Source organism: Podarcis melisellensis, assembly GCF_964234715.1.
Source record: "Podarcis melisellensis genome assembly, chromosome: 2".
Taxonomy (NCBI): domain Eukaryota; kingdom Metazoa; phylum Chordata; class Lepidosauria; order Squamata; family Lacertidae; genus Podarcis; species Podarcis melisellensis.
The window spans coordinates 12759536-12782545 of NC_138529.1; the positions used below are offsets into that span (position 1 = coordinate 12759536).

Sequence of the window (23010 nt, forward strand, 5' to 3'; positions counted from 1 at the left end):
ACACTGGGGGAATCTTTTGCCCAACCCACAACCCTGGGATTACGAGTCTTGCGCTCTACCAATGGAGCCCCTCTATCTGGGTCATGGGATAGGCAGACAACGAGGCTGCGCTCCTATACCTGTCCTCTTGGGACTCAGCCATGACAGGCATCTGGATGGACAGGTGCAGGATTGTTCTGAAGACGGAGTTGTCCTCTAGACTGCGCACCCCTAGGGAGAGGCAGGATGGGTCGCTGTCGCCCCCAGCCCCATCCCTCTTAGTCGGGACCCATCCTCTGTCCGAGTCCCTCCTCCCATAATTGCCCAGGGGATGGGTGATGACCCGCTTGGGCCTTCCCGTTATCATGGCAGCGTAGGCCCGAGCGCTGCTTCTTCCAGGAGGGGTATCCTAGCAACGGCACTCTAGGGGGCGGGGCTTCTCCTCCCCATCCTCCCTCCCTCGCCCCTCCCCGTCCGTCTCCTAGCAACGGCGCGGGCGGATTCCTTCACCTGGGGAAGCCGCCGCAGCTCCTCGCGCTCCCGCAAGGCTCCTCCGCCTCCTCCTCGCTCATTCCCTCCTCCTGCCCCGCCGCCGCCGCCGCCACCGCAACGCCCGCCGCCCGCCAGCCCGGTTCACAATGGCCGGGAGAGAGGAAGCGGCGGCCCTGGCGCCTCCCCGCCGCCGCCGCCTCCGCAGTGCTGCGAGGCGCATCCTGGAAGTTGGAGTCCGGCGCCGGGCCCAGGCCGCGAGACGGCTTCGGTATGGAGACTACCACTCCCAGAAGGCCGTTCGGCCGCACAGCGAGCAGAGGCCCGGCCTTGTCCCGCGTTGCACGCTGGGAGAAGTAGTCTCCGAGGGTCATAGATACAGCGACAGGCAAATGGGTATTATTTCATTCGCTTGCCGTCAGTACAGGTAAACGTTGCTATGCTATCAGTGCTGGATTTAAGTATAAGCTAAAAAAGCTATATCTTAGGGCCCCACTCTCTTGCCCCCCCAAAAAAAGTAAAGAAAAAAAACTACATTTCCAAAATATAAGATAAAAAAACAAATAAGATAAAACCTACATACAGCAACAGTGTTTTGTGTTGTGTAGGCTCCTGTGATGTAAGTAATGGGCCCTGTCTGCTATCCTGCTCCCTAAAATATCACTGGTTTGCACATTTCTGTATATAGGGTGCCTACATTCTGCTGTTTATAATTATTAGTAGTTTGCATCATATATTTACACCTATTATTATTTCATGTTACAGCAAGTTGCATGTTACAGCAAGTTACAGCAAGCTTCTAGAGACTAGATTGTGAGTCTTTGTAAATTGTGTTTCTAAAGAAACTTTTGTTATTGCCAAATGCCAATGTGTTTGCATTATTAAGTTTGTTATGAATAAAAATCATTTTACGTTAGAGCTTAATAATTATTTCACTATTAATATACTTCTTCTTAATTGTATTTCATTATTAACAACAATTACTTTGATAAAATACATATTTTGTTATGTGCAAGTGGCTTTAGATACCTATTAGGTCCATAAATTACCATATAGCATATATTCAACACAAAAAACAGCAACAATTTCTTGTTGGCCATTTATTGTGGACATATAAAGGGCGCCATTACCTTCAGTAGCTTAGGGCCTCATCAAACCTAAATCCGGCCCTGGTTGCCATGGGCGTAGACAGGGTTTTTGTTAAGGGGGTGGGGGCAAAAGGTTGTTGAGCTATTTTGGGGGAGATCACCTAAAAAGTTGATGAGCTTCATTGGGAGATCATGGGTAAAAATCCCCCCTGAAATATGACATTACGGGGGCAGGCTTCTGCTGGGGGGGGTTTAAAACTATAGTTAATTGAGGGTTTTTTATGCTTTTCCGTCATTTCTGAGGTCTACGCCCATGAACGTAGCATACTGTTAAGGCACCTGGTACATGTACAAACATCCTGCCAAAGCGACGCTCGGCTTAAACACAATAATGATGGATGAAGCCACAGGTGAAACAAGGAATAATAGAATTGTAGAATTGGAAGATACCGCATGGGTCATCTAGTCCAAACCCCTGCAACACAGGAATCTTTTCCCCAATGTGGGGCTCGAACTGACAGCCCTGGGATTAAGAGCCTCATGCTTTGCCAACTGAGCTATCCAGGGTAACTTGGGTTCATAACCGATTGGTTCTTACTTTATATGCCGCTTTCCCCACAACAAGCTGCGTCCCAAAACGCAGGGGTGAAAATCAAAACATGAAAAATAAGAGAACACTGGAAATGCAAGTACATATACAGAATGACCCCCCCCCCAAAATCTGCAAGTTACAGAATAAATTCAGTATTAAAAAAGACAAAACAAAACACCAAACCAAACCACCAATCCAAGCTTAAGTACATGGATAAATGGCAAAAATGAAAGTTAACTGACAATAAAGTTTCTGGTACTGGTTTTGCTGCATTCCCAAGGAGCTGTCTTAAATGCAGTTCTGCTGGGAAGGGCAGATGACATACAGCTGGCATACAGGCTACACAACATACAACTGGCTCCCACATCTCCCCTCCAGAGGAGGCCCACAGCAGCACAAACGCAAATGTTGTGGAGGACAATGATAGTCTCTTCGCCGGCCTCCTGGAAGTACCAACTGCTGGTGCAGGTCTTCCTGCAGTTATGGGGGGGGGGGGGAATCTTAACCTCTTTAAAGTAAATTCAGCGGATTTAATGGAATTATTCCCAAATAAGTGTATATAGAATTTGCAGTCTGCAGCTTGACACAAAGCTTAAGGACGTGTAACTACAGCTGTGTGCACACTGGAGCATTTATGTGTACATGAGTCACTGTTTCGTGTGAAAGATTATGCACACATGAGGCACTTTCAGTTTTAGGACTCCAAAATCTACCTTGATGTTTCCCTGTCCACACTAGTGGGCAGTGTTTGATGGACTATAGAACAATCCCAAAAGCCATGTTGGCTCCTAATGATTCTAAATATTTCCTCTGCAGAAGGAAAGACCTCGGAGAAACCTTTCCCAGTAGTTCTTTTCACTTGCAAATCCTACAAATCCTGTCTTAAGGACATATTTTGTGTATGAATCCTCTGACCTGGACTTAAGAACTAAGGTCTTTACCATCTTGAAAGAATGACCTAGACTGGGCAGGGAATGCATTCAGTGACCATTACCAGGTATCCTGTCAGGCAAAAGTCAAGCCACACCTTCAAGTTTCTGTTGCAGACCGCCCCTTTCCGTGACCTATGGATGATGCATTTTGGGTGGTCTTTGGCTAAGGGCTGGGCAATTTCTAAAGTCTTATTTAAAACTACTTGCACACCCTTGTTCTGGGTCCTAACCTCTTTGCAATGGAGAGGCGGGGGGGAACTCTGCGACTAGTGGGACTACATTGCCCATAAGCCACTGCGCGGAGAGAGGCGGGTGGCTCCGAGCGTTCCTTTTTTTCCCCGTCCGTCCAGCTTTTGTTCCCCCCCGACCCGTTTCCCAGCCTGATTGGTTCCTACCTAGCTTCCCTCCTGCGTCCCCGCAAGTCCCCTTCCCCCCCGTTCTTGGTCCCCGCCCTCAACTTGCCCCGCGATTGGTCGGGCCCCACCGGCCCGGAGCCGCAATTGGCTCTGCTCGGCGCACCGGCGGCAGTAAGCGAGCCGGGCTGGTGATGGAGGGAGCGCTGCTGAAATGGACCAACTATCTTTCGGGTGAGAGTGAGAGAGAGTCCTCAAGTGGGTCGGGCTTTGCATTTGGGGAGGCGGCCTCTGCCTTCGTCGCCACCTGCTCCCCCCCATCATATGTACCCCTTTCTTCGCCTTCCTTAGCAACCCAGCTATCCCATAGGGCAGGGGATAGAACCCAGGAGTCCGGGCTTCCTCCCACCCCTACCCCCAACCCCCCTAACCCCAGCCCCCCAGAATGCTCCCTTTTCTCATTGTGCGACTTAATCCTTAACATCCCTTTCCAGGAAGCCGAATCTCACTTGCACCCGCTCCTTCCCCAGCCAAAGGGTTTTAAGGGCTGCCATCTTTCTCTGCGCCTTGTAGCAGTTGCGTAACTGGGAGAAATTCAACGGGTGCAGCTCGTTCTCCAGGATTGGAGATGAGGGGAAGGGATAAGTGTCACCCACAGACTTCTGTTTGGTGGTTTCATTTGTCTCTCTCTGTGTGTTGTTTTTTTAAAGGGTTAGGGCCGTGCTGGACCACCTCTCCATTATAGTGAATCACTTTCCTGGTGCTCCTGAGCAGGATGAGTCGTCCATGTCAACTAGGAGTCTTGTTTTCCATGGTTCTTCTGCGTTTCTCATTGTAGTTGTCTGAGCGCTTCCCATAGGAGGCGTGACCACAAATACAGAAGCAAAGCAAGACGTGGGGTGGCCAGTTCTTTCCAGCATGCTGCAGGGGGGACTTTGCTTGTGGAGCATCTTCCTGTCATCCATTTGATAAATGCACAGGAGATCTTCTCTAGCAAATGCTACAGGATTTTGTCGGAGCAGCCTCCCAAGTGCCGGCCTGGCCTGGCCCAATGACAAGAGTGGGCTGCAATCTCCAAGAAAATAAACAAATACTGCCTTACAAAGCTGGTTTAAATAAAGACTATTTATAGTCAGTGTTACATCCCCATGGTGATGTTTTGTATATTTATAGTTAAAACACATATACCTGTGTCAGGAGTGGGGGACATGTAGAGCTCCAGATGCGACTGGACTACATCTCCCATCATCCTTGATGATTGACTCTGAAGGCTGGGACTGATGGGAGTGGGAGTAAAAAAAAAACATCAGGTCCTCCCATGGTCTTTGCATCCCCTAACCCTTAGCTTTACTTTATTTTGTTTTTTAAAAAACCCTTACAGTGGTACCTCTGGTTATGCACTGTCCTATTTATGAACGCTTCAGGTTACGAACTCCGCAAACCCGGATGTAGGTGCTCCAGGTTGCGAACCTTGCCCCGGGATATGAACACAGTCCACTTCCAGGGCCGTGGGAGGCCTATGTAGGGAATGGGCATCTCGGGATACGAATGCTTTGGGTTAAGAACGGACTTTCGGAACGAATTAAGTTTGTAACCCGAGGTATCACTGTATTAAAAAAATTGTATTGAAGTATGTCTGCATGGGGACACGGGTGGCACTGTGGGTTAAACCACAGAGCCTAGGACTTGCCGATCAGAAGGTTGGCAGTTCAAATCCCCGCAACGGGGTGAGCTCCCGTTGCTCGGTCCCTGCTCCCGCCAACCTAGCAGTTCGAAAGCACGTCAAAGTGCAAGTAGATAAATAGGTACTGCTCCGGCCGGAAGGTAAAAGGTGTTTCCGTGCGCTGCTCTGGTTCGCCAGAAGCAGCTTAGTCATGCTGGCCACATGACCCGGAAGCCGTACGCCGGCTCCCTCGGCCAATAAAGCGAGATGAGCGCTGCAACCCCAGAGTCGGTCACAACTGGACTTAATGGTCAGGGGCCCCTTTACCTTTTTATGTCTGCATGAGCTTTTGATGACACTGAGCTATTGTTCAAAGATGAAAATGTAGGATGGCTCTGTACACCTTGCTTCCTAACCTTCGGATCTGCTATCTGGAGGGCGTTGGGAACGGCTGGAGTTGTATATCTGTTAGCGGAGGAAAGCTTCACCTTGCCAAGGGGCATCCCAGCTTCACAGGTCCCTTCTACACCTGTGGAAAGCCCTGCAGGCTTAGCTCTAATGCCAGTGGTGTACTGTTTTAATCCCAAAACAGGGTGTTCCACTTTGATCTTCAGAGAACTCTAGGATCTCTCTCCCCAGCCAACCTGGAGATGGTGTTTTAAGGGTGTGGGAAAGGCAGGTTTGTTTTTTGTTTTAAAGAACTGCATAGGGAAGGAAAACCCTTTTCTTACCGGTAGGACTTTGGAAGATCTCCCACTTAGATTGTCTCCACCTCACTTAGGAATGAGTGCTGCAATATACGTGTATGCAAAAGGAATCGTTCAGTCATGTTCTTGTTTACATGTGGGTAATTTAATTAAATTTTGATTCTCCTTGGAAACTGCTGGTGAGAGAGCTTGACTTGCCATGGAAAAAGGATCCTCATTTCTACATCTTTTTCCCTCTCCTCCCACCACAGGTTGGCAGCCACGATACTTCGTACTAGAGAATGGCATCCTCTCCTATTATGATTCACAGGATGACGTGGGAAAGGGCAGCAAAGGCAGCATCAAGATGGCCGTGTGTGAGATCAAAGGTTGGGGCATTTTGTGCTATTTTGTGGGCAAGTGGGGAGGGGAAGCTGTTTAAATGTCACCTTATAAATAAGCCCACAAATGTTATTAACCTGTCTCCAAAATATTATAATCATAGAATTACAGAGTTAGAAGGGGCCAATTCCCTGCAGTGCAGGACTCTCAGCTAAAGCATCCATGACCTGTTCTAGGACTTGACATCAAGCTGACCTGCCAGTACTTATCTGGGTCTTCTTTCCCCCCTTTTGAAGATAGGGATAACATTTGCCTGCCTCCAGTCTGCAAGGACCTCACCTGTTGTTCAAGAATTCTCAAAGATTATAGATAGCTTGCATCTGCAAGCTCCTTTAGTGCCCTTGAGTGCAGCTCATCAGACCCTGGGGATTTGAATTCATTTAAAGTCGCTAGGTGTTCCTTTATCACCTCTTTTCCTACCTTGGGCTGCAGCTCTCTCCTTGCATCATTCATTCTGTTATCACCAGGTTGGGCATCACTTTCCTTTTGGATGAAGACAGAGGCAAAGTAGGTGTTGGGCAGTTGCACCTTCTCTCTGTCGCCCAATAGAGTTCCTCTGGCTTCTCCATTCAGAGGACCAACTACTTGTTTGTTCTTCCTCTTCATTTGAACACAGCCAAAGCAACCTATTATTATTAGCCTCTCTTGCAAGCCTGAGCTCATTCTGAGCTTTGGCTTGCCTGACCTTATCCCTGCAACTGTTGGCTACTCATGTATACTCTTCCTTTGTGATTTCCCCTTTCTTCCATTTCTTGTACATGCCCTTCTTAAATCTGTTTTTTTTAAAAAAAAAATTATTAAAATTTCAAAAAATTACAAACATAAGAAAAAAAGGAATAAAACAAAAAATTAAAAAACTGAAAAATTAAAAAATTAAAAACACATCAATTTTTCCATAGCTTATCTTTCATTTACTTGTTTCCTTGACCTCTTCACACCTCCCTTTTTTGTATTCTAGTTCAATTAGTTAATTCAGCAAATCCTTTCCATCTTTGTTTTTATCTTAATCATTTATCTTAATATGTTGTGACTTTGCATTCTCACCTGTTGACAACCCATTTTTACATACTCCTTTATAACATTACTGCTAAAACCACATAACTTCATTCCAGCATCCTTCTAACATTCCTTAATTTTGCAATGTTTCTGTAGATAGTCTTTAAACTTCTTCCAACCTTCTTCTACCGATTCTTCTCCCTGGTCTCGGATTCTGCCGGTCATTTCCGCCAATTCCATGTAATCCATCACCTTCATCTGCCATTCTTCCTTGGTGGGTAAATCTTGTGTCTTCCAATACTTTGCAATGAGTATACTTGCTGCTGCTGTAGCATACATAAAGAAAGTTCTGTCCTTCTTTAACACCATTTGGCCGACCATGCCCGGGAGAAAGGCCTCTGGTTTCTTCAAAAAGGTATATTTAAATACCTTCTTCATTTCATTATAGATCATCTCCTAGAAAGCCTTAATCCATGCCCTTCTTAAATCTCAGCTCCTTATGCAGCCACACTGGTTCCTTTTTTCTTTCTTTTTTTAAATAATTTTTAATTGGAAATTTTATTTACAACATAACCCCCCACCCCACCCCCAACGCAGAAATCCACCCCCATCAGACACAAACATAACAAACAACAGGCATAATATACAACAATACAAACAACCAAATAAAAGACTTCCTTTATCCTGTTTCTGGCATCCTTATTTACTTCTTATAAGCTGTTTCCTTTATGAATAATTATTAAGACTTTTCTAATTATAACTTAAATATCCACAAAGTCTCCTGCAGACATTAATCAAAACAAGTCCAGATATGAATTTTAGGGCACTGTTTTGTGAAGTATTCTCTGCATTTTCCCCAGGCTTTTTGAAATTCTTGTCTAGTATGATCTCTAATTGCCTCTGTTAATCTAGCCAATTCAATATACTCTTAATATTGTCTTGCCATTCCATTTTTGTTGGCACAGTTTCTTTTTTCCAGTTTTTAGCAATTAGGATCCTTGCCGCTCCTGTAGCATAGAGGAATATTTTCTGATCTTCTCTTGCTATACCTGTGCCCGTTATCCCTAGTAGAAAAGCCTCTGTATTTTTTATAAAGTTATACTTAAACATTTTTTTAAGCTCGTCATATACTATGTTCCAGAAGCTTTTGATTTTTTCACAGGTCCACCAAACATGTATAAGTGTCCCCTCTGTTTTACCACACCTCCAGCACAGATTTGTTTTTGTCTTATGCATTTTAGCTATTTTGGTAGGTGTTAAGTACCATGTATAAAACATCTTGATTAGATTTTCCCTCAATACAGGCTGTAAATTTCCAGTTCTTTCTCCATAATTCTTCCCAAGCCACACTTTTCTTTCTTCTTGGAATTGTCTGCAATTGTGCCGTCAACATTTCACCTTTTAAAAAAACCCTCCCGTCCATCAATTAGTAGCCTTCATTTCCCTGAAGCCCCCCCCCTTTCACAGACTGTATGGAAACACAGACTGCTAATAACAAAACTTGCCATCTTATAATCAGATTGCTGGAGGAGGGAAGGCTCACCCCCACCCCCTTCTGCTAAACGTCTGCATTTTCATGCTGGTCGTGGAGGAGTAGAATTTCCTCCCTCCACATCCAGCACAGAAACCAGGGGTTCAAGAGCTCTTGTCTCAAGGACACTTCACTCTAACAGACCCGAGTCTTTTGGGTGATCTGAAATATTGGCGCCAGACCCCTGGCTGTATTGCTAGCCTCCAAGGCACAAGCTCAAGGCAATTTCATGTGGCCCCATTTAGCTCCCAAATCATCTCAGAGTGGCTAGAAGAGGAACTTCTCCCCTTTAACTGCATCATCTTGGACGAGCAAGGGAACTGGGTAGCTAAACGGCCTCGATCCAGTATACCTGAAGGAGCGTCTCCACCCCCATCATTCTGCCCGGACGCTGAGGTCCAGTGCCGAGGGCCTTCTGGCGGTTCCCTCATTGTGAGAAGCAAAACTACAGGGAACCAGGCAGAGGGCCTTCTCGGTAGTGGCGCCCGCCTTGTGGAACGCCCTTCCAGCAGATGTCAAAGCGATAAACAACTACCTGACATTCAGAAGTCATCTTAAGGCAGCCCTGTTCAGGGAAGTTTTTAACGTGTGATATTTTACTGTAATTTTGGTTTCTATGGAAACTGCCCAGAGTGGCTGGGGGGGCCCAGCCAGATGGGCGGGGTATAAATAATAAATTATTATTATTATTATTATTATTATTATTATTATTATTATTATTAATGTTATTTAATGTAGAATACAAAAGTGTGATTGTGTATGTCCAGAGGAAGGTATCCCATGAAATAATTCCACCAGGACAAGGAATTATGGGTGTGTACAGAACTTCACCTTCCAGTGGCATAGCTAGACACTCGGTTGTCCAGGGCGGCACGTATGCCCTGTGCCTGGGGGTGGGGTGTGCCACACAGCCTCCAAGGAGTCCGCCCACCACCTGCAGTGGTCCTGCAGGGTGGCTGAAGGGGAGATGGTGGGCTAATGCAAGCCCCACACTGCTGTGGTTCGGGCACACTGCAGACCCCGCGGTAAGTGCCCCCCACAGCGCGGCGCCCATTGCCCACCACCACCCCTAGCTATGCTTCCTTAAATCTGTTTTCTAAGGTTTCCCAACCATCCGGAGCAGCCTTCCTCAACCTTGGCCCTCCAGATGTTTTGAGACTACAATTCCCATCAGCCCTGACCTCTGGTCCTGTTAGCTAGGGATCATGGGAGTTGTAGGCCAAAAACATCTGGAGGGCTGAGGAAGCCTGCTTTAGAGAATATTGGGGGGGGCATATGGGAAAGAGAGAGGGAGGGGACATTCCATTGCACTAGGACTATTTTGGATGCTGCCCTGCCTCTTGTGTATGAAGCCACTGGCGTCTCAACATCCTCTCCGCTCTCTTTTCCCTAACTGCTTCCATAGTCCACACTACTGACCCCACTCGCATGGAGCTGGTCATCCCTGGCGAGCAGTACTTCTACCTGAAGGCAGGAGGCGCCGCTGAGAGACAGAAATGGCTCGTGGCTTTGGGCAGCTCCAAGGCCTGCCTCGGGGACAGCAGGAGCCAGAAAGAGAGAGGTTGGTTCTTTGCAAATAGCGTTGTCCTGAGGAGAGTTTGGAAAGCCCAGAGTGGGATTGTGGGGCTGAGATCTGAGGATGGTGTTGGCAGAGCTGGGGGAATGTAAGGTGGGAACTTCCGGTTAAACCGTGATAAGAGTGAGGTGTTTAACTCTCACACCTCCTTAGCAAACATCCTTGATCCTGCTTGGTCCACTTGAGGGCTCTCAACTCAGTCTAAGCCTGTGGGTCTTGTTGGGGAAGAGAAAGTAACCAGTTAACTAGATTCTCCCAGGTTGATTTCAACCGTTTCTCCTTGAACACCTGGTCTATCCCTGGAAAGAATGGGAAAATCGGACTGGATGTCAAGCCAACATGGAACTGCCATAGGAGCTGTCTCAACTTTCCAACAGTTTGATTATACTGCTGCTGATGCCCTCTCCTGTTGTCTGTCGAGACAGACGGATACAGCAATGCAATTTTGCCCACGTTTTACTTACCAAGCAGGACTGAGTTATAATACTTTAACCCAGATATCTTTGGAATTCCCAAGTTGCGTTACAACTTTTCAGCACCCCTCATGTTTGGAATTGGAAAGTTGAAAAATTTGGCACGCCCTAGAGGGGGGGGGTGTTTTAAAAACATTGAGATCAGAGGTTCCCAACCATTGGTGCATGGACCACCAATAGTCTGCAAGATTCATTCAGGTTGTCCGTGGCAAGCCTGCATTAAATATTTGTATTGATTTCTAATTGTATTTTAGTGCTTATTTTATTTCTTATATTGTGTTACAATTTGATTTCTATGGAATGCACCTTGTGATGCCACCAGGTGCAATATAAGAAGTAAAAGAAGCAGTATAAATACAAACACAGTCCGTTAGAGCCGCTACAGCAGGCAGAAAAGCCATTAGGTGGTCTGTCAAGATGGTGGTGGGGGAGGGGGGCAGAAAGTTTGGGAACCACTCAGATGAAGTCTTTCTTTTATTTTAATGATTTTAAATAGATTTTTCCTTTTGTTACTCTCCCTGAACCTTTGGGAAGCAGTGAGTTGTGTTCTCTACTTGCAGAAGAGATGACATTTGCAGTACAGTGGTACCCCGCAAGACGAACGCCTCGGAAGACGAAAAACTCGCTAGACGAAGGAGTTTTTCGTTTTCTTAGCCACTTCGCAAGACGCATTTCCCTATGGGCTTGCTTCGCAAAACGAAGCTTGCCCCGCAAGCTCCGGGGATAACGGGGAAGCGCAGCACGTCTTCCCCGCTGTCCCCGGACCTCTTTTGAAGCAAGGGGCGGCGGGGAGAAGATCGCTTCTCCCCGTTGCCAGCCCCGCAATCTCTGGGGACAGAGGGAAAGGCGCGTGCGCCTTCCCCTCTGTCCCCGGACCCCTTTTGAACCAAGGGGCGGCAACGGGGAGAAGCGATTCTCCCCGCTGCCCCTTCCCTTGCTTTAAAACAGGTCCGGGGACAGAGGGGAAGGCGCGCGGCGCTTCCCCTCTGTCCCCGGACGGTCTCCATAGGAATGCATTGGTACCTCGGGTTACAGACGCTTCAGGTTACAGACTCCGCTAACCCAGAAATAGTACCTCAGGTTAAGAACTTTGCTTCAGGATGAGAACAGAAATCGTGTGGCGGGGGCACAACGGCAGCAGGAGGCCCCATTAGCTAAAGTGGTGCTTCAGGTTAAGAACAGTTTGAGGTTAAGAACGGACCTCCAGAACGAATTAAGTACTTAACCCGAGGTACCGCTGTATATCACCAGGGACACTTTCCCCTTGGAATCCTTGGTGGCCCACCAGAGGGCAGTGTGGTACAGGGAGCAAATGTTATTTGACTGCCAAGCTCAGCCAGTTAGTTATGCAAAACAAATGAAATACTGTGAAAATCCCTGAAACGAGTAATCGACTAAAAATATTATCTTATAAAATTAAACTAAATAACAAAAATCACAAAGTTTAAGGGAAAAGTTAGAAAAACCTAGAATTGAACAAAGCCTTAGCAGGATGCTGGCTACAAACCTCCTTTCACTGAACTATTCTGTTTCCTCAGAAGGAAACAGAGAAATCATAAACCTTAAATGATTTTAAACAAACTCGAGAACAGGGCTGAAACGCTCCCCTGAGTTTACAAAAAAGGTTTGAAAACCTCAATAGCATGTTTAAGACACAGCCCTATTTAAAGGAAGCCAAGCACTAGTGATAAAGAGTTAAGGACTCGGGTGTGAAAACTCTAGTATTGCCTTTGCAAAAAGGTTTTTAAAAAACCTATGTAGCACAAATTCAAAAAAAAGGAATACTAAGATAGGCTGTTTTAGATTTTGAACAAACCCAAGAACAGGGCTGAAATGCTCCCATGGTCTAGATGTTACTGCTGATGTTGAAGACTGTTAGTTATGGCTCTGCATTAATCTCACGCCCTCCAAGCTAGCAGTAAAGCTGTGCCATGTTTTTCTGTGTCCCCACCCCCCACACCACTTTTTTTTTTGTTTCGGTACATGTCACCACTGCTTTCTGCTCCAAATAGAAATTTCACTGCACTTGGCTGTTATAAACAGCAGCTCTCTTCTTCTCTCAGCAAAAGGGAAAAGACTCTTTGGGCATGCTGCTAATTTTTTTCTACAATCCCTTTTTCAGTTCTTGCTCTGCTTGCTTGTCTTCCTCAGATCTGGACCTAAGCAACGAGTCCCTCGGGAGGAAGCTGTCCGAACTGCGACTATATTGCGACGTGCTGACACAGCAGGTCCTCGCCGTACAGGATGCAACCCATCCCCAAGACAATGGCTCCCCTCTTGACCTCCAGGTATGAGCAGTTTTTGAAGGATCATGCAGTTTGGGGGCCGTGGCATCAGGGAATGTTGCATGCTGCACGCACCTGTTCCTGCAGGTGTGAGGAACCTTTGGCCCACCAGATGAGAACAGAAGCAGCTGGGAGGGGAGTTCAGAGATCTGTTGTTGTTGTTGTTGTTTAGTTGTTTAGTCATGTCCGCCTCTTCGTGACCCCATGGACCAGAGCATGCCAGGCACTCCTGTCTTCCACTGCCTCCTGCAGTTTGGTCAAACTCATGCTGGTAGCTTCGAGAACACTGTCCCACCATCTCGTCCTCTGTCGTCCCCTTCTCCTTGTGCCCTCCATCTTTCCCAACATCAGGGTCTTTTCCAGGGGGTCTTCTCTTCTCATGAGGTGGCCAAAGTACAGTATTACCTCAGGTTAAGAACTTAATTCGTTCCGGAGGTCCGTTCTTAACCTGAAACTGTTCTTAACCTGAAGCACCACTTTAGCTAATGGGGCCTACTGCTGCCGCCGCGCCGCCAGAGCATGATTTCTGTACTCATCCTGAAACAAAGTTCTTAACTCAAGGTACTATTTCTGGGTTAGCGGAGTCTGTAATCTGAAGCGTATGTAACCTGAGGTACCACTGTGTGGAGCCTCAGCTTCAGGATCTGTCCTTCCAGTGAGCACTCAGGGCTGATTTCCTGCAGAATGGATCGGTTTGATCTTCTTGCAGTCCATGGGACTCTCAAGAATCTCCTCCAGCACCATAATTCAAAAGCATCAATTCTTTGGCGATCAGCCTTCTTTATGGTCCCCGCTCTCGCTTCCATGCATCACTACTGGGAAAACCATAGCTTTAACTATACGGACCTTTGTTGGCAAGGTGATGTCTCTGCTTTTTAAGATGCTGTCTAGGTTTGTCATTGCTTTTCTCCCAAGAAGCAGGCATCTTTTAATTTCGTGGCTGCTGTCACCATCTGCAGTGATCATGGACCCCAAGAAAGTAAAATCTCTCACTGCCTCCATTTCTTCCCCTTCTATTTGCCAGGAGGTGATGGGACCAGTGGCCATTTAATAATAATAATTATTATTATAATTATAAGTTGTGTGTCCTTGTTTCTTAATTTAAGCCTTTTACATTGTTTTGTATGATTTGTGGTATTTTAGGTATTGTGGTTTGCTGCTATTTTTGTCGATTATAGATGAGTAATTTTTCATTGGAATTGATAAGTGTAAACTGTTTAATTATTACCTGCCAATGTTTAATTTTAGTGTTTACTATTGGATTCTAATGCATTATTGCATACTGCTTTATTTGGTATAAGTTGTTTATTTTAAAGTTATTGTGACTTTTCATGTAGGATCTGATTGTTACTATTAATGTTTGATGTTTTCTTATTATTTTTGTGTGTGTTGGAAGCCGCCTAGAGTGGCTGGGGCAACCCAGCCAGATGGGTGAGATATTAATATTAATAATAATAATAACAACAACAACAACAATAATGTTGCTGAACTCCAACGCCCAGCATCCCTGCCCATTGACCATGACTGCAAGGGCTGATGGGCTGTTGTATTCCAGGAACATATTGGTGGGCCAGAGGTTCCCCACTCCTCTGTTCCAGGGTGCTTAGCGGATAACGTACCCCCGGGTCATTTGTGAGCAAAATGTTGTCTCTCTCTGACCTCTGTCGGGCAGGAATGCGGAACGTTGGCCTGCTGAACCTCAGCCCAGCTGCCACAGCCAGTGGATGGAGAAAATAGAAGTTGTGGAGTGCTGATGGCTCTCCATTCCTGCTATAGGAGATCCGAGAGAAAACAGCCAAGGATTGTTGTAGCCCTTGGAATTAAGGAATAGAAGCCCAGCCCATGATCCATAAGGCACCACAATTATATTCAGAGATGCTTTGGGGTGATGAGAGGCAGCTGTTTCTGCTGTGGACGTGGCTAGATGCAGCAAAGGCAGGGCTGGTCCAAGACGTTTTTGTTTTCTTGGGGTGGAAAACTGACAAGGCACGACTCCTAGTTGATGCCACCCACAGCGTTGTTCAAAGTTGTAACCTTGGAGAGCCAGTGCCAAAGGGGTGGATGAACTACCTCGAGAGAAGAAGTTTTGTCTGTACTGAGCTCAGTGCGCCTAGGGAGCCTCCCATTTGTTCATTATGGTGCTTGTGGTGCAGCCCTCCCACTTGGCTGCGCAGTCTTAGTTTTCACGTACAGAACCATTTATTTGAAAGCTCCCCCCACCCCCAGTATGGGCACTAATGTGGCGCAGAGCTAGGTTACCTTAGCAGCAGAATCTTTGAACTGGCCCTGGGCTGAAGTCTCTTGGGACTTGCACTGAGTCGCTGAGGCCCTGCAGGCCAGGCTGGTCAGGCTTCCTACTCACTCCTCTTCCTGCGCTTGGCTTCCTGCAGAAGATGAATGAAGCATCATCCTTGTTGCGAGCGACCTGCAGCCAGTTCATCTCCACGCTAGAAGAGTGCATGAAATTTGCAAACACCCGATTGGCTCCTGAGCTGTACCATCCTTTGACGGTCCCCCAGCCTTTTGACTTTGTGGGCACCAAACTCCCACATTCTCACCGGGTGAGTCCAATCGTTCCTTCCTTCCTTGTATTTATATTCTGCCTTTCCACCCAGATAGGAAATGCTAACAGATTAAAGTCTGAAATGCAACATACATATATAATATTCCTTGGAAAGGGAATTTCACAAGTGTGGTGGGAGTGGGTGACGCTGTGGTCTAAACCACTGAGCCTCTTGGGCTTGCTGATCAGAAGGTTGGCGGTTCGAATCCCTGCGACAGGGTGAGCTCCCGTTGCTCTGTCCCAGCTCCTGCCAACCTAGCAGTTCGAAAGCATGCCAGTGCAAGTAGATAAATAGGTACCACTCTGGCGGGAAGGTAAACGGCATTTCTGTGCGCTCTGGCTTCTGTCACGGTGTTCTGCTGTGCCAGAAGCAGTTTAGTCATGCTGGCCACCTGACCTGGAAAGCTGTCTGTGGACAAAGGCCGGCTCCCTTGGCCTGAAAGCGAGATGAGTGCCACACCCCATAATTGCATTTGACTGGACTTAACTATCCAGGGGTCCTTTACCCTTTGCCTTTTACCTGCTGCGGTGCCCTGTTCTTCACCTTTGTTAATTTAGTCTCTTGGTTCCCTTGGACTTACAGGGAGGGTATTAATTGAAGAGCTAGTTTGAGAACCCCCATTTTTCACGAGGTTAAGGTTTTGAAGAAACCCTGGTATGATAAATGATGGTGTGTTTTCGTATGGCATCAGAGGATAGTCTGGAAGGAGCTTATTTGTGGTGAGAAATGAAGACACCTGTCCTATACAATGGGGCACTTTCATATCTTGGTTCGCTGCTACTGCAGATCAGGCATGAGTCAACTCCCATTTCCCAATCCTGCTGCAGTTGGTCCAAAGATCAATCTCAAAAACCCAATGTGGGTTCTGGCAGTTCCCTTATTGTGAGAAGTGAGGTTACAGGGAACCAGGCAGAGGACCTTCTTGGTAGTGGCGCCCACCCTGTGGAACGCCCTCCCACCAGATGTCAAGGAAATAAACAACTACCTGACTTTTAGAAAACATCTGAAGGCAGCCCTGTTTAGGGAAGCTTTTAATGTTTGATGTATTTTTTATGTATTTAATATTCTATTGGGAGCTGCCCAGAGTAGCTGGGGAAATCCAGCCAGATGGGCGGGGTATAAATTGTTGTTGTTGGCAGGGTATAAATTGTTGTTGTTGTTGTAAGTTGACTTGCTTTCAACTAGAGCTGTAGGACTTGAATGCAGTACAATCCTTAACAGTTCTATGCAGAAGTCTGTCATATTGATTTCAAGTAAGTGGGTTTAGGATTGCAGCCTTAATTTGGGTCAATCAATTTTACAAATATTTTGCTTAAGCAAAATAGGGGTTCCATTTGTAAATGGGAGCAGGTTGGTTAAGGAGAGGCTGAAGGATGATGAGTAATTTTATTATTTTTCAATTTGCTGTGGCTGAAGTGGTGACCCTAACCCACATTTGCAAGGGTGAACGCAGGAGAGAGGCTCTAATTATTCCTGCATTATCTTAAGATTTCTAATGTACGGCTTGCTATTTGTGGTTTACTTGGTTTCATATTGCCTTATAGCCCGTCTGATTTTTTGCATGTGGCCTGTTTTTCAGTGCTTATGTTTTTAAATCACTCGCTTCCCAGAGGGCATTGGTTACTGGGCAGTATACAGATTCGGTTCACAAACAAATGTGCAACTCTGGAATATCGGGACGTTGTTACATTGTGCTTGCGTTCTCATTATCATGGAATCCCACTCCCCACTTTTATTTTTCCAGGTAAGGCGCTCCATGAGCCACACAGGCATAGCCTCATCAGAAAGGTAAGCACTCATAGGAAGGTAAGAAGTGATGGGCAGACACACTCTAGCCCGACTCAAAAAACTGTTTGCTTTGCCCAAGCATTCCCGGGCAGTGCTCAGTAGGGGGGAAATGTGGATCCTTTTGAGCCTTGGCTGAGAAAGTTGGCAAGGCACCCTCCCTTTTCTCTGCCAGTTCCCCTCCCTCCCTTCCCAAGCAAAGAATCTTACTGAGAAAGGGGGGGCAGGGAGGGCTCAGCAGAGACAAGAAAGCATGCAGAAGGTCACATCTTCAGTCCCCAGCATCTCCCGCTTGGGCTGGAATTGTTCCCTGTTCAAACCCCTGGAGAGCCACTGCTTCTCAGTGTCACCAGAACTGAGCTAAAAGGAGTGTTGGTTTGACTGGGGTTCACTCAGGCCTTGCAAAATGCCCCATGCCCTCTTTGCTGCTAGGTATCCTATTCTTTCAAGGGTAAGGTTTTTCGCTTGGGAAAGGGGTTAGGGGACTGAGAGGGAAGGGCTGGCAAGTAGGGTGGATAAAAATCAATGATTTTTTAAAAAATAAAAAATAGGATTTTTTAAAATTTAAATTGGATTTTTATTATTATTATTACTTTTTGGAGGAAAAATCATTCTAGAGGTTGTTTTCTGTTTAAGTTGCATTATAGTTTAGGATTTAAGGATTTGTTTTAAGTTTTTATGTGTGCTAAAACTCAGTCTAAGGTTAAAAAACAAATTGTTTAGCCACATCAGTTAACAAGCATGGATACATATGCTATAATGTTGTTGTTTTAGCTAAATAAATTGTTTAAATTCTTATTAAGGAAATGATTATTTTTCTCCCTCCAATAAAGTCCAGAAGAAAAGTTGTCCAAATATAAACAGTTAACTTATTACAACCTTACAATAATTGCATAATTATCTGTCTATGTATTTCTAATAGCATAACCAAATCAGTAATTTTTGATATAACTGTAAAAACTACTCTGAAAAATTATTATTCCAAATAGGAAACCTTCATCTGGTTGTAAAGATGAAGGTTATACCAGCAAGAATGAATCTTTCTGTAAAAAAAAAGAAAAAGATTTAAATCAAGTCTTACTGACTAGTGATTTAAATCGCGATTAAAATCGATTTGATTTAAGCCAAATCCACCCTGCTGGCATGTGACAACCCCATTACAAACCAGGCCTGCTTAGAAAAATTTCCAAGCTGACAGAACCCACATTCCAAACCTCCTGGGTTCTAAATTGTTTTATTTTGTCGTCCCATTGCCTGATTGTTCTCTACAGCGGATCTGGGCAACAGGAAATGCCTGGTGTTGTGCTATGGAAATGAGAGTGCCTCTTTCCCCCCCCCCCCCGCCAGGGATGAATTCTGCAGTCCGTATTTATCTTACGCAAGGTGCTTATTGGGACGCGGGTGGCGCTGTGGGTTAAACCACAGAGCCTAGGACTTGCCGATCAGAAGGTTGGCGGTTCGAATCCCCGCGACAGGGTGAGCTCCCGTTACTTGGTCCCTGCTCCTGCCAACCTAGCAGTTTGAAAGCACATCAAAGTGCAAGTAGATAAATAGGTACCGCTCTGGCGTGAAGGTAAATGGCGTTTCTGTGAGCTGCTCTGGTTCGCCAGAAGTGGCTTAATCATGCTGGCCACATGACCCGGAAGCTGTACGCCGGCTCCCTCGGCCAATAAAGCGAGATGAGCGCCGCAACCCCAGAGTTGGCCACGACTGGACCTAATGGTCAGGGGTCCCTTTACCTTTACCTTTAAGATGCTTATTTTGCATAGCACACCCTGCTTTTTTGTATGCATGCCCACCTATGCTTACTCAGGAATAAGTTCCCTGGAAATCTTCCCCTGCAGAGCTCTGGAGCAGGCTCGGGTTTTGCCCGCACCCGCCAAGGGCACCGTGACGGTTCTGCGCAACTTGGAGGAGATGGTCATGTTTCGCTCGCAGCAGTGGGGGCAGCCGGGTTCCCAGTCCGAAAGCGCCCCCAGCACCATCGTTGAAGAAGCAGTTGGTAGGGGCTGCCACAAGATAACTGCATGAGGTTAACGTGGGAGGGGAGAGGCGGTGAGTTTTGATAGGCTGGCAGCCTTCCCCTCGGCCCTATAGAAACAATAATAATTGGAGTGTGCTGCTTTTCTTCCATTAGCAATTATAATTACCGTATTTTTTTCGCTCTATAAGACGCACTTGTTCCCTCCTAAAAAGTAAGGGGAAATGTGTGTGCGTCTTATGGAGCGAATGCAGGCTGCGCGGCTATCCCAGAAGCCAGAACAGCAAGACGGAGCACTGCGCAGCGCTCCCCCTCGCTGTTCTAGCTTCGCTGCGCAAAGCCTCTGCAGGGCAGTGGGGAGCCTTCATTCCACTGCTCTGCGGAGGCTTCACGTAGCTATCCCTGGCTTTTGCAGGAGTTTAACCCTTGCCTCTGGGTGGGGTGTGTGGCCTCAGAGGGTGTTGGTAGGATGTCTGTGCTCAGAAGTGGAAGCCGCCACTCTCTCTCACTCCCAGTTTCTTCCTCTTTTTCATCTCAGACGTCCTCTCGTCGGCCCAGGACTCTCCAGTGGACTCAGCTGGCGGGGACCAACGACTGTAATCCGGATATTGGCATTGCCGCAGCTCTTGTCGACACTTTGGAGCCATCCTTGCTGCTAGCTAGCTAGCTAGCTAGCTAGAAGAACTGGCCCGGGGCTCCCTCCTCTAGTTTAGGAATAGCCTTGGCCTGCAGGGTGCGATGGCGGAAGCATCCTTTGCTCCTAGGAAGGCGGTGTGCATGAAGGGCAAGGAGTAGATGCCAGACTTGGTTCTGTGCTTCAGTCTTGTAGTTGCCAAGGTGCGTCTGAGAATGCTGCCCAGCTCCACTGGCTTTTACAAAGCAGTCCTCCTTGAGAAGGGATGGGGTCTGGGCAGTGGGATAGCGATTAGCTCTCCTTGCTGGATTGGGTGTGACGGAAGTGGCGGTCCTGACGAGAGCCTGGGATGCTTGGGAGGCAGCTTCTGATTGGACAGGTTGCCCCCAGCGCTCTCCGGGAGCTGTCCCCAGTGGTCCTATGCTCTTATTAGGTCAGTGGTTTGGTCACCAGTGTAGCTAGAGCCCGGGGACCTGTGGTCTGTGGCAGATGCAAAGCACCTTCATCCCTCTCACCGGCATAAGATCTGTCGCTCGGTCAAACCTTGTTTGCTTTGCTCCCGGATGTCGTGGGAAGTGCCCTGCTGGTTTGACTCTCGGCCAGGATCTTTTTTTGCCTAGGAATCTGCTCCAGGAAGGACCTCCTTGCTGAGCATCTTCCTCCTTCCTCAGCAGAGAGCTCTTCCTGCAATCCGCTCTTTCCCCAAAGAGACACTTACACACCCCGGCATCGAACTTGCAGGACAGGTTGTAGTATTCTTCTCGATGCTTTCTCCCTGCTTCTCTTCAGCAGAGGCGCTGGCCCTGAGCGAATGTCCAAGGTAGGAACAGCAGCCTCTTTGGACACCTGACCTCACAGCAACATTGGGCTGCTTCCCTCTGCACAGCTTGGGACTGGGGTCAGCTGACCACAACCAGTCACATACCAAACATCGAATTGACTCTACTGTCATTTGCTGTACGGGAACTTACTGTTTTGTCTTGTGGGGTTCTCTGCCACCTCCGTTTTTGTAGGATCTTGTGCGGTTCTCCCTTCTCTCGTTCCTTTCTCCCTGTTACACACACACAGACACCCCGCAAACCCCCGGTCTCTGGAGCCCGTTCCCATGACGAGCCCTGCCCAAAGATCAGACTCTAATTTTGAATGAAGACTCTAATTTTGAAACAAACACTTGCGTCATGACAATATGTTGCTTTTTCCCTGCGGGGCTGTAAGGAGGCACCAAAGGTGTTTTCCTGTAGGAGAAGCAGAGCCCAAAAAACCACAACCCTTCTCCTGGCTGCTTGAAACGGCTGTAGCAAGCGAGGCGATCGGACAGGTCGTCTCGTCTGTTACACCAGCGGCAAAATCGGGGGTCTGTGCGCACCTGCAAATGTTCCCTGTCTGCACTGAGGAACAGGTGGTTGTTTCTTTTTTATAAACAATTGTTGCATCACCAAAGCCCGTGGCAGAACCAGGGTGCAGGTGACTCATAACAGCAGAAACATACCAGGAAGATCAGGGGCTATTTCTGGCTCTCATATTGCACTCTGCTTGTCTGCCTCCCCTACACAGCGGCTTCCTTGGCGTGCATTTAATTTCTTTATTGGGTACTTTAAATAATTGAGTGGGCAAGGGCTGGGTTTTTATGGCAGCTCAGGCTGCTTCCTTAGTAGTTTCTTGAGCAAGGGGAAGGGCATATGCACACCCACCCACCCACCCACCCCCAAACAGATTCAGAGGCACTCCATTCATCTCCTTGGTGCCTTCAGCAAGAACCAGACCCAAACCCAAGCCTCTTGTGCACCAGTTTGCAGAGCTCCTGCACCATTCCCTTCAGTGTTGTTGGACAGCTCTGCACATTCATTAGGGAAGACATGTGCAGAGCTGTGATACTGAAGTAAATGGGGGGGGGGTATGGGTGACAAGGATACACACACATTTGGAACTCGTGCAGTAACACCTTCCTAGGAATTGCTTAAGACACTTAGCAGTCTTTAGATCAAAATATAAATGTGAGTTCTACAGTGAAAGTGCATGAAGGCTGTTGGCTTCCAGTACGTTTCCGGGCACGATTCAAAGTGTTGGTGCTGACCTTGAAAGCCCTAAACGGCCTTGGCCCAGTATACTTGAAGGAGCGTCTCCACCCCCATCATTCGGCCCAGACACTGAGGTCCAGCGCCGAGGTTCCTTCCCTGCGATAAGTGAAGCTACAGGGAACCAGGCAGAGGGCCTTCTCAGTGGTGGTGTCCGCCCTGTGGAACACCCATCAGATGTCAAGGAAATAAACAACTCTCTGACTTTGAGAAGACATCTGAAGGCAGCCCTGTTTAGGGAAGCTTTTAATGTTTGATGTTTTATCACTTTTTAATTATTATTATCATTAATTCTGTTGGGAGCCACCTAGAGTGACTGGGGAAAGCCAGGCAGATGGGCAGGGTATTATTATTATTATTATTATTATTATTATTATTATTATTATTATTATTATTCAACATATAGGATTAACTAGGGAATAATGCTGCTAATGGGGCTGCAAGCTGAACACACAGATGGCTGGCTCAGTTGGTTAGACTGAGCATGGTGCTGATGACGCCATGGTCACAGGTTCAGCTCCCATGTGGGACAGCTGCATATTCCTGCATTGCAGAGGCTTGGACTGAATGATCTTCAGAGTTCCTTCCACCTCTACAGTTCTGTGATTCTATGAAGCTTCAGTTGTTAGATTAATCAACTAATCTGTGAAACTGAGAGACACTTGCTCGCTTACTGTAATAAGCAATTGAAAGAAACCTGCCTAGGTCTGGAGAATAGCTTCTGGCAACAAAATTATAAGTTATTTCTTCAGTATCACAGAAAGGGACCTACGCTGAGATGCTGGTCCTGTGCAAAAAATGGTCAACTGATTTATCAAAAAGCAGGAGATGGACTTGCAGTCCTTGCAGTGTGACCTAAAAAGGTAAAGGGACCCCTGACCATTAAGTCCAGTCGTGACCGACTCTGGGGTTGCGGCGCTCATCTC

The 23010-nt window shown here is 46.9% G+C and overlaps 2 protein-coding genes across 8 annotated transcripts in view; one reads left to right on the top strand and one right to left on the bottom strand.

The window, feature by feature from the left end:
- The window catches only part of TARBP2 (TARBP2 subunit of RISC loading complex), a 13140-nt gene extending 12539 nt beyond the window's left edge, over positions 1-601 (bottom strand). For 2 of the 3 annotated variants that reach the window (XM_081898778.1, XM_081898777.1), the window contains exon 1: positions 490-601. In XM_081898778.1, coding sequence (XP_081754904.1) covers positions 490-551 — 62 coding nt within the window. In that variant the 5' untranslated portion in view covers positions 552-601. Of the gene's footprint in view, positions 1-119; positions 406-489 lie in introns of those variants that run through there. The other variant, XM_081898779.1, reaches the window with a different exon arrangement.
- LOC309362921 (pleckstrin homology domain-containing family A member 3-like) overlaps positions 1-21177 on the top strand; it is a 25402-nt gene extending 4225 nt beyond the window's left edge. For 2 of the 5 annotated variants that reach the window (XM_081898956.1, XM_081898955.1), the window contains exons 2-8: positions 6055-6171; positions 10117-10272; positions 12912-13048; positions 15436-15606; positions 17354-17397; positions 19239-19396; positions 19914-21177. In XM_081898956.1, coding sequence (XP_081755082.1) covers positions 6150-6171; positions 10117-10272; positions 12912-13048; positions 15436-15606; positions 17354-17397; positions 19239-19396; positions 19914-19975 — 750 coding nt within the window. In that variant the 5' untranslated portion in view covers positions 6055-6149 and the 3' untranslated portion in view covers positions 19976-21177. Of the gene's footprint in view, positions 1-3460; positions 3668-6054; positions 6172-10116; positions 10273-12911; positions 13049-15435; positions 15607-17353; positions 17398-19238; positions 19450-19913 lie in introns of those variants that run through there. The other 3 variants (XM_081898953.1, XM_081898957.1, XM_081898954.1) reach the window with 3 other exon arrangements.
- The last annotated feature ends 1833 nt before the right edge of the window (positions 21178-23010 follow it).